The 10,151-nt window shown below is 51.6% G+C and overlaps 1 protein-coding gene across 8 annotated transcripts in view; it reads left to right on the forward strand.

Annotated features, from left to right (window-relative positions):
- ptprub (protein tyrosine phosphatase receptor type Ub) overlaps positions 1–4,814 on the forward strand; it is a 202,245-nt gene extending 197,431 nt beyond the window's left edge. For all 8 annotated transcript variants that reach the window (XM_036538070.1, XM_036538072.1, XM_036538074.1 and 5 more), the window contains 3 exons: positions 201–358; positions 3,201–3,336; positions 4,638–4,814. In XM_036538070.1, the coding sequence (XP_036393963.1) occupies positions 201–358; positions 3,201–3,336; positions 4,638–4,700 (357 nt within the window). In that variant the 3' untranslated portion in view covers positions 4,701–4,814. The remainder of the gene's footprint in view (positions 1–200; positions 359–3,200; positions 3,337–4,637) is intronic.
- Positions 4,815–10,151: the final 5,337 nt, after the last annotated feature.

The raw sequence follows: 10,151 nt of genomic DNA on the forward strand, positions 1-10,151 counted from the left end.
GGGAAGGGAAATGTATCCAGGAAGAGTGTAAAGGCTATTATTGGCAATGCGTGTCACCCATGTACCGGCAAAGCAGATTAGGAGAGCATACTGAGAAACCCAAATGTGAATGTTGGAATACAGGACACATGCATTCCACGGCATGCCTTGTCTTTAAGCTGACCTCTGACCTCATGACCCCTTGACCTCTCTGTCTGCAGCTGCAGGAGGGTCAGCTGGTGGTTCGGCAGTTCCAGTTCCTGCGCTGGTCGGCGTACCGGGACGTTCCCGACTCCAAGAAGGCCTTCCTCAACCTGCTGGGCCACGTCAACAAGTGGCAGAGAGAGTGCGGGGAGGGCCGCACCATCGTCCACTGCCTGTGAGTCCCGCTGCCCTCCTGACACACCCCACCCACAACCCGCCCAACCCCACCCCTGCCACACCCACAACCCGCCCAACCCCACCCCTGCCACGCCCACAACCCGCCCAACACCACCCCTGCCCCACCTACAACCCTGCCCACTCTCCACCCCTGCCCCATCCAACACCTACCCCACCTACAAATCCTGCCTACTCTCTACCCCTGTCCTGCCCACAACCCCGCCATGACCCCTGCACACACCCACCCCCCTGCCCAACCCACGACTCCGCCCATGCCCCCACCCCTGCCACACCCACAACCCTGTCCACTCTCTACCCACACCCCGCTCACACACCGCCTAATCCCCATCTGCAACCTGCCCGCACCCCACCCTTCTAGAACCCAGCAGTGACAGTACCACATTGACACTAAACCAGCAGGAAGAAGGGCCCCTTTCCCCCAGACAGGTAGCAAACAGAGGCACTCAACAGAGAGCCACCAGGCCAAACCCACAGGTGCGCACCCACCCCACCCCACCCGAGATGCCAGTTTGACTCATTAGTGACCCTGAGCGTGTGGCAGCGATGCAGGCGGTTCCAGCTCACACACAGCATGCGCACAACCCCCCCCCCCCCCCCCGGCGGACTCCGAGGATGCCATGACAACGTGAACGGCACCAGCAACGCCATGTGTTGGGGCTGTCGATGTCTGAGTCTCCAAGAAAAGGACAAGCACGAGCTATGCCTGAGCAATGAGGGGACAGCGCTGTTCACTGCAGCACTGAAATTACTCCTCCACTTACAAAAGCTCCCCATGGTGATGTTTTTTAATAAAGCATGAAAGATGGTAGATGATCTGTAGTTTTATAGATAACACATGATAAATGGTTAAATAGTACCATTATCATTTTATATAATATTTTAAAATAGCGTTAAATTATAGCTCACCATGACGCACATTAGATTATTCTTTATTATTAATATCATACTGCGTGAGTCGTGTAGCACTGTATGGTGGTGCTGTGAAATTCATTGTTGGCTCAGAGCCCTGACATCCTCTGTATCAGTCTCACTTGTCAATACCAGATGTTCCAAAAACAAAGACAAGTAATGCAATCCCAGAATGTCTGATATTGATGTTTCACTCACCCTCAAAAAAAAAAACAAACAAACCCCATTTTCTGATGTCTGGGATATTGATACCAGGTTGCCAGATCATGTGACAGGATGTGTGATCTTGACTGTGCTGGTCTTGTGTGTTCTCAGCGCAGTTGAAAGGCTAGCCCTGTGGACCTGATCACTCTCTCCGTCACAAATGTCCAGACATTACCCTCCCACCTCAAAGCACATGCTGTCAGCTCCCATGATCCTTACTCCCTCACTCACTCACTCACTCACTCACTCACTCACTCACTCACTCACTCACTCACTCACTCACTCACTCCCTCACCAGACATGAAACTGAATTGACCAATGGCTCCATCGTTGAGCCAGCTGAGTCAACATGACATGATTTTTGGGGTGGCAGTATAGCACAATGGTAAGGAGCAGGGCTTATAACCGAAAAGGTTATAAGGTTGCTGGTTCAATTCCCCGCTAGGGCACTGCTGCTGTACCATTACAAGGTACTTAACCCAGAATTGCCTCGATAAATATGCTCTATAAATGGATAACATGTAACCGATGTACATCTCTCTGGATAGGAGCGTTTGCTAAGTGCCAATAATGTAAAGATTTTAGCAGCTCGCAAACAATGTATTGGTGCATCTGCAACCCTGACGCACACACCCGCACTCCCACGGATTCCGGCGTCAGACGTCAGGAGGGGTTAGAGGCAACAACCGAGTGAAATATTATGGAGATGAAATCAATTACCGCCTAATGCAGGAGACAATTTCCCCTCGTAGCACCGAATCCCGAGCTGACAGAATTACGAAAATCAATTGCAGTCGCCGCTCTGCTTTTATTGCCTGACGTGGCCGTGCCCTTCGTCGCCCTGAAATACCTGCGGGGAGAACGATTCGGTCAGTACACCGCGTCACCCCGACATCGGCCGCACTTCTGACGGACGATGGCAGACGATCCATTCCGCAGCTCCGCGAGTCCCTGCCTCAGCGCAACCTCCACATGCTGTCTTCAAACCCGGCCCAGCACGTTCTCCCGCGGTTTACGGAGCGGATATGTTGATCCGCGCCAGTTTCCTGATGTCAGATTTCTCCTCTCGGCTTTTCCCAGAATCCCATTCTCCTCCTCTGCATCCTTCTGAAGTGTCTACCACCCGCTCCCAGAAACAAAAAAAACAAATACATGAATATTAAATAAATGTTAAATAAATCCACACCCCCACACGTGGCTCTCAGACTGCAGGCTCAGAGGGGCTGGCCATCGATCCGCTCTCTCCCTGCCTGCAGATTACGCCAGCCGCTCCCGGTCTCTTCTGCTGCCGTTTTCTAATGCGTCTGCACTTCAGGCAGAGAAAGAACACCTGCACCATACATGTATCAGATAATTTTCCTGCAATGCATTCACAGTGACTCATCCTGCCTTTGTCTTGCTGTGTGCTGGGGGGGGTGGATCTGCCGGGGGGGGAGCATATAGGGGAGCATATAGTGAAACCCCCATAAATGCATCAGCATTCATTTTGTGTGTTGTGTGTGTGTGTGTGTGTGTGTGCTTATGTATGTATATGTGTTCGTGTGTGTGTGTGCTTATGTATGTATGTGTGTTCGTGTGTGTGCATGCGTGTTTATGTATGTGTGTGTGTTCGTGTGTGTGCGTGTTTGCGTGCGTGTGTGTTTATGTGTGTGTGTGTGTGTGTGTGTTTATGTATGTGTGTGTGTTTGCGTGCGTGTGTGTGACAGGAATGGCGGGGGGCGCAGCGGGACCTTCTGTGCCTGCACCATGCTGCTGGAGATGATCCAGTACCAGAGCTTTGTGGACGTCTTCTACGCCGTTAAGACGCTGCGCAACTCCAAGCCCAACATGGTGGAGTCCCTGGTAGGAGGAGGGGGGGGGGGGCGCTTTCACTCACTGCACAGTGAGGGGGGGGGGTTTCACTCACTGCACAGTGAGGGGGGGGGTTTCACTCACTGCACAGTGAGGGGGGGGGGCGCTTTCACTCACTGCACAGTGAGGGGGGGGGCGCTTTCACTCACTGCACAGTGAGGGGGGGGGGGGGCGCTTTCACTCACTGCACAGTGAGGGGGGGGGTTTCACTCACTGCACAGTGAGGGGGGGGGGCGCTTTCACTCACTGCACAGTGAGGGGGGGGGCGCTTTCACTCACTGCACAGTGAGGGGGGGGGGGGCGCTTTCACTCACTGCACAGTGAGGGGGAGGGGGCGCGCTTTCACTCACTGCACAGTGAGGGGGGGGGGGGGGGGGCGCTTTCACTCACTGCACAGTGAGGGGGGGGGGGGGCGCGCTTTCACTCACTGCACAGTGAGGGGGGGGCGCTTTCACTCACTGCACAGTGAGGGGGGGGAAGCTTTCACTCACTGCACAGTGAGGGGGGGGGGGGGGGGGGCGCTTTCACTTACTGCACAGTGAGGGGGGGGCGCTTTCACTCACTGCACAGTGAGGGGGGGGGCGCTTTCACTCACTGCACAGTGAGGGGGGGGGGGGCGCGCTTTCACTCACTGCACAGTGAGGGGGGGGGGGCGCGCTTTCACTCACTGCACAGTGAGGGGGGGGGGCGCTTTCACTCACTGCACAGTGAGGGGGGGGGCGCGCTTTCACTCACTGCACAGTGAGGGGGGGGGGGGCGCTTTCACTCACTGCACAGTGAGGGGGGGGGCGCGCTTTCACTCACTGCACAGTGAGGGGGGGGGGGGGGCGCTTTCACTCACTGCACAGTGAGGGGGGGGGGGGGGGGGCGCTTTCACTCACTGCACAGTGAGGGGGGGGGGGGGGGGGGGGGGCGCTTTCACTCACTGCACAGTGAGGGGGAGGGGGGGGGGGGCGCTTTCACTCACTGCACAGTGAGGGGGGGGGGGCGCTTTCACTCACTGCACAGTGAGGCAGAGGGCCTGTGGTGTGATACACACCGACCATAACTGAGACTGCCGTGCGGAACAGTGCCTGTGGTTGTGGATGGTCTTACTGTGAATGATGCTTTTGGATAAGATGCTCTAGTGGGATGCAGGATAGTAGTTCTACAGTTAAAGCTATATGCCTGTCTTCCTCTACCTTGCTCAGCTAGCTGATTGTAGAATTAAAATGTTGGAACTACTGAGGTAATTACCAGAAGAGGCTGATATGTAATGTTGCTGACTCTGTGTTTGTGTGTGTCTTTCTCAGGACCAATACCGCTTCTGCTATGAGCTGGCCTTGGAGTACCTGGAGTGCATGGAGGTGAGATAGCACCGGGGTCCTGGAAGCCCCTCACCTGATCGGGGACTGCTGATTGGGCCAAACCCGCATCGCCTCGTTCTGTGTTCTCTTTCCCTTTGTTTTTTTTTCGCCTCGCTTGGATTAACGGGCTTACCTTGCAAACAAAAGATAGAGAATTTAAAGAAAAACAAAAAAAAAAATTCTTGAAAAAAAAAAAAAACAAAAAAAAAGAAAAGGAAAAAAAGGAGAGGACTTCAGAAATGGATGAAGCCTCTCTGGCCTTTAACCTTTAATCTGTGGCTGTCCTTCTGCGTCCCTGTCGTCTCTTCGTTCTCCTTAACACGGCTGTGGGACCCACGCTGTTTTGTGCTATTCTAAGTGTTCTTGCCGAGCCCTGGGCCCGCGGACAGACCCGGGACCTACCTGTGAGCGCGCCTCACTTCCTGTGACCGGCGGGAGTGTTCCCTTTCGGTCACATGACCTACGAGCCACGTGCCGGGAGCGGCTTAGTGTGGTTCAGACCGGAGATCTCTGCCTTACCACTTCACCCCGCTGGGGAAAACACCACAGAGGAACAGGTGAATGAACCACGCAGCACGCCTGCCAGCGGTGTGACGGTGACACTGAGGCTTTTTCCCGCCGCCATGACGGGCGCGGTCCGCGCGGGAGGGACGTCCCGTGTCTCGCCTTCTTGATCTTGTCGCCGTAACGCCCGCGTAGCAGTGGCCGCCAGCCCGCTCTTCTCCGGAGCGCGGTCGCGGGCTGGACTCATGTCATTACAGAGGGGAATGTTTCACCGTATCTCATCGAATGGTGCCAACTCTGCAGACATACAGGACAACCACCAGGAGTTGAAGTCTCCCCTTTTTTATTTTGTATGTCTTTTTTTTTTTTGTTTGATTGTTTTTCTTAATTATGATTTTTATTGCCTTCTGCTTTGTTCTCCCCTATTGTTAATAGATGTATATAGGTATTTGCAGTTTGTAGATGTTCTTGTCTAAAAGTCACAGCCCAGTCTTTTTGTGTGTGTGAAGCAGGGGACCATATTACCAGTGCGCCGGCATGCCAGAGTATTAAGTGTTAAAAGTGAGGCCCGGGAAGCCTGTGAGCCACAACGAGGACAGTGGCCTTCAGAAAGAGAGAGCAGCTAAGGCAGAAAACAGTGTTACCATGGTGGGAAAAGAGGTTTAAAAAAAGAAGCCTCAAGAGTCTACCAGTTTATTTGTATTTATTCGTCCGTTGGGCTTTTTTTTTGGTCAGTGTTCTTATTTTTTTAAAATTGTGAAGTCTTATAAAAGATGATGATAACGACGCTCAGTTGCATTTAAATCCTGCTATGCCTTTCAAACCTCGCTTTTGGTGTGCTTGCCATTTATCGAGTCACATGACACCTCTCGGTCTCCCCTGGCTCCTCCCACTACACCCCCCCTCCTGCCATGCCACACCCACCTCTGCTCATTGGTGGAGAGCCAAGCTGATGACAGACATAAGATGTGCAAATAACCTGCACCTTGAGATGGGTGATCACACCAGCCTGTCTTTGCCAATCTGAGCGACCAATGTTCGCTCAGCAGCATCTCGGAAACTCGAATCCCTGATGTTACTAGTGCAAAACCAAGGATTGTTCTGCGTTTGTCAGGTCACAGTTCTCCCGTGCAGAGTGATCAGCGAGGAAGCGGCACCGATCTGCGAATCCTGTTCCTTTCGCTTGGCAAAGGAGCACCTGCGAGGACAAATATCACGCCCTCGCACCCGAATCTGCTAATCAGTTCTCCCTCAATGTGTTATTAATGTTTGACTCAATTGCCCTCCCACCCACAAACCCAGACTCTGTTCCAAATGAACAACCCTTCCACTTTCAGCTCCGTTCCTAATTGACCTCTAATGAGCTTGGATGTGTACGTACTAGCGGAGGTTGTAATGCACAGCTCGACAGGAGAGGAAAACGGCCCCACGCTAAATAGCTGCCGCGGTAGCTGTCACGGAGCTCGCAGTGTTGCTCTTGCCGCAGATGGTTTGAAGATTTTATTACAGTGCATATGTCACTCCAGCTGTCAGGTACCAGAGTTTTTCGCCCTCCCTCGGGATAGCGGGGGGGGGGAGAGATGGTAGCTGCAGTGGAGCATCACCCACGGCGACAGCAGCAGCTTAGAGAAACCCAGGACCCGTTGTTAGAGTGGCTCCAACAATGTAATCATGTGATTATGGGGGCATTGATGATGTCACAGTTTAGGACAGCGTCACCAGGGACTTTAAAGTGAGGGATGGGGCAGTTTACCATCAGGCAGAACTCAAACTCCCAGAAGCCCACAATGGCTTTACATGCAGTAGCCAAGACGGCAGACTCAGCTCTGCTAAAGACTCTGTTCTCCATCACTGGACCAGAGCATACATCTCTGCATCTCCTTCAGCGAAAGTTTTTTTTTTTTTTAATTTGATTACAGAAACAAAACACTTTTTCCAGACTAGGAAGGAAGGAATGCAGAGTTTGTCAAACTTTTTTTCTGTAGAGTCTCTGCGGCACACCAGGATGTGAAAGGTGACACTGAAGGCAGAGTGTGGATCTACACAGAAGTGTAAATTTGTGTAATATTATGTGAATAGAAATCTACCTATTGGCCAGTGTTTAGACTTTATTATACACACACCTCTGAATGTACTGTACATGCTTCTCATTGAATTCATCCCACCAGATTATTTGCACATCTTCAACTGACTGTGGACATTTTCTGGCCACCTTTCCAAAAGTAACCCCCCTCCCCCACAAAAAAAAGCTACCCAGAACCCCTTCGCCTCTCCTCTATACATAACTCAGAGCATTCTACTTTACACATCGGTCTGTTTTCTCATTCCAAAGATATTTTCAACATTTTAGCTTGTTTCTTATTATTCTTCTGGATATTATGTTACTCTGACTGTGTATTTCAGCTTACCTGAAGCAATGTACTTTTATCATTCCAAAGGTCAGAGGATGGTCCTGCTCTCACTGACTGTAAAGACCTGAGTAGGTTCTTTTTTTTCTTGTGAGTTTTCTGTATAATACTGAACCAATGGAACAAGACTACTGTGTATCTGACAAATGTGTAACTGAGGGGCTGGGTGTGATTTCTGCCCTGTACCCCCACCCCACCTGCTCCCACCCCCACCAAGAAAAAAGACATGGGGGGGTGGGTTTGGTGGTGGGGTGGGGTGGACAGCTATGTGTATTAGGGGATGGGAGGGTTTTTTTGTTCTTCAAAGTAAGAAATGACAATAATAAAAATCTTCTGGAGTCTGGAAGGGTCTCTGCTGTTGTTGTGTCACGTGTGCCATTTGAAGCTGTATGGAGAGTGTCAAAAGGGTCAAGAGGGACAGGAATCAGGCCTAGGTGTTACTGTGGCCCGTGTTATTGGTGTAGTTACTGTACTCATTGAACGTATAGCGTGACTTGAGAGTAGTTCCCCTGTCGTGTGCTGGCATGAAGAGAGTTTTGATCGGGGGAGTGTTCAATATTGACACGACTGTGTGTAAATGCATAGGCCATGCCTCGTAAGGTCGATTATTCAGTTCACTGAAGACTGACCTCAGATCAGGCCGAGAAGACACCTGTGAGCACTGATGGTTGGAAACACGCCTGTTTGTCGGTGAGTAAAACCTCTCTATTTTTGAGCATTTCATTCGCAAAGGATTCTGGTCACGTTCGTTTGCGATTGACGGATGGAGGACTTACCTTTATCGTCTTATCAAACCCCTCTTTCACCAATCTGGTAGCAGTAACCATCCCTAAGCGGCTAGTGACAGAAGGCTGTAAGCAGCATCAGAGGGCCGTGAGAGCGCCCCCAATCAATGGTCCCTGATTAGGAAGCAGGCTGCGTCCGGGCCTGTAATCCACTCTCTAACACCCTGGTGGGAACAGCAGGCTCTGAATACGGGGGGGGGGGGGGGACAGGGAGAGAAATGCCCGTGGAGGAGCCGCCAGCATGCAAAATGGGGACCTGGGACATTTGGGAGAAGGGTGGAGACAACAAGACCTTTTGGGCGGCAGTGTAGCATAGCAATAAGGACCGTGGATCATAATCGAAGGGTCGCTGGTTTAATTCCCCTTTGGGCGAGGTACTTAACCCAGAACTGCCTAAAATCTCCAGCCGTATAAATGGATAACATGTAAAAACTGTAACCTATGCAAGTCATACCTATGTAAGTGGATAAGAGCATCTGCTAAATGACAATAATGTGAACCTTGAAATGTAGAGCCTGCCATAACAAAGCAACCATACCTTCTGTACCTGCTGCCGTTACCTCACCTCCGTGCAGCTGTAAAGGTTGTCCGTTGCTGGCTGTCCTTGGTGCCCTTTCAATGTTGGCGTTTATCTGACAGGTAGACGCCCTTATTCAAGGTGAGCACAGGGATTTACATGCTACCCGTTTATCGAGGCCGGCGTTTACTGGGGCACTTAAGTGTTAGTGCCTTAAGTGTAACTGCACACCTGGGAACTGAACCGGCAACATTCAGGCTACGCTTGCAGTTCGTTATGAGCCGGGAATATGGCGGATCATAAATCCACACACTACCTCGTGCCGGCTGTGGCGCTCTCATGCGACGTGGCGGGAAAGATGCAGAATGGCGGGCGGCAGAGTAGCATAATGGCGAGGTGCAGGGCTCGTAACCGGAAGGTTGCTGGTTCCATTCCCTGCCAGGACATTACTACTCTCCCTTTGGACAAGGTACTCAATAAATATCCGGCTGTATAAATGGATAAACATAAAAAACATTAAAAAAAAAAAAACTGTAACCGATGCAAGTCACTCTGGATAAGAGCGTCAGCTAAATGACAATAATGCAGTGTAAAGGTTTTGTGAGAACACTGCGTGGTTGGTCAGGAAGTGTGGTCATCTGTTCTGCGGTGAAATGCATACGAGGCAGCAGGGAGCAGGGGGGAAATGAATTCCCCTTACACGCTCCAGCAGGGGTCACGGTCTCTTGCGGTTGGCGGTATCGATGTCGTCCGTTTAGCGGGGCGCGCCGTGGAGGCACTGGTCCTAATGAAGGTTCCTGCAGGAGCGGTTTCCCTCTGCTCTTCCCCTCTCTGTAAAGTGACACCTGACCACAGCCTCCCAGCTTTCCATTCCTACATCAGGCCTGTGTGAATTATTCAGCCCTGCTGCAACTTGATCCACTGTTAAAACACAGAGAGACAAGACGGATTAATTAGGGGGAAAAGACCCCCCCCCCCCCCCCCCCCCCCAACCCATCCCGCGTGCCTGTACGCCTGGTTGCTCAGGTAGAACCGGGTCAAAGCAGAACCACGACCCGTTTCGGTCTTTTTGTGCTCTCTGGCATTTCCCCTTCTGCTAGGTGTAAAACAGATTTATATGCAGCGGAAGGCTTCTCAGGCCTGGAGTTTGTCTCTGTCTCTTGAGCCAGTGTATTTTCTTGCTCTTTCTTCCCAAGTGACCTGCAGTGTATAAATCTATTTTATAGTTGCGCAACATATTGATTGG

Source organism: Megalops cyprinoides, chromosome 10 (assembly GCF_013368585.1).
Source record: "Megalops cyprinoides isolate fMegCyp1 chromosome 10, fMegCyp1.pri, whole genome shotgun sequence".
Classification (NCBI taxonomy): domain Eukaryota; kingdom Metazoa; phylum Chordata; class Actinopteri; order Elopiformes; family Megalopidae; genus Megalops; species Megalops cyprinoides.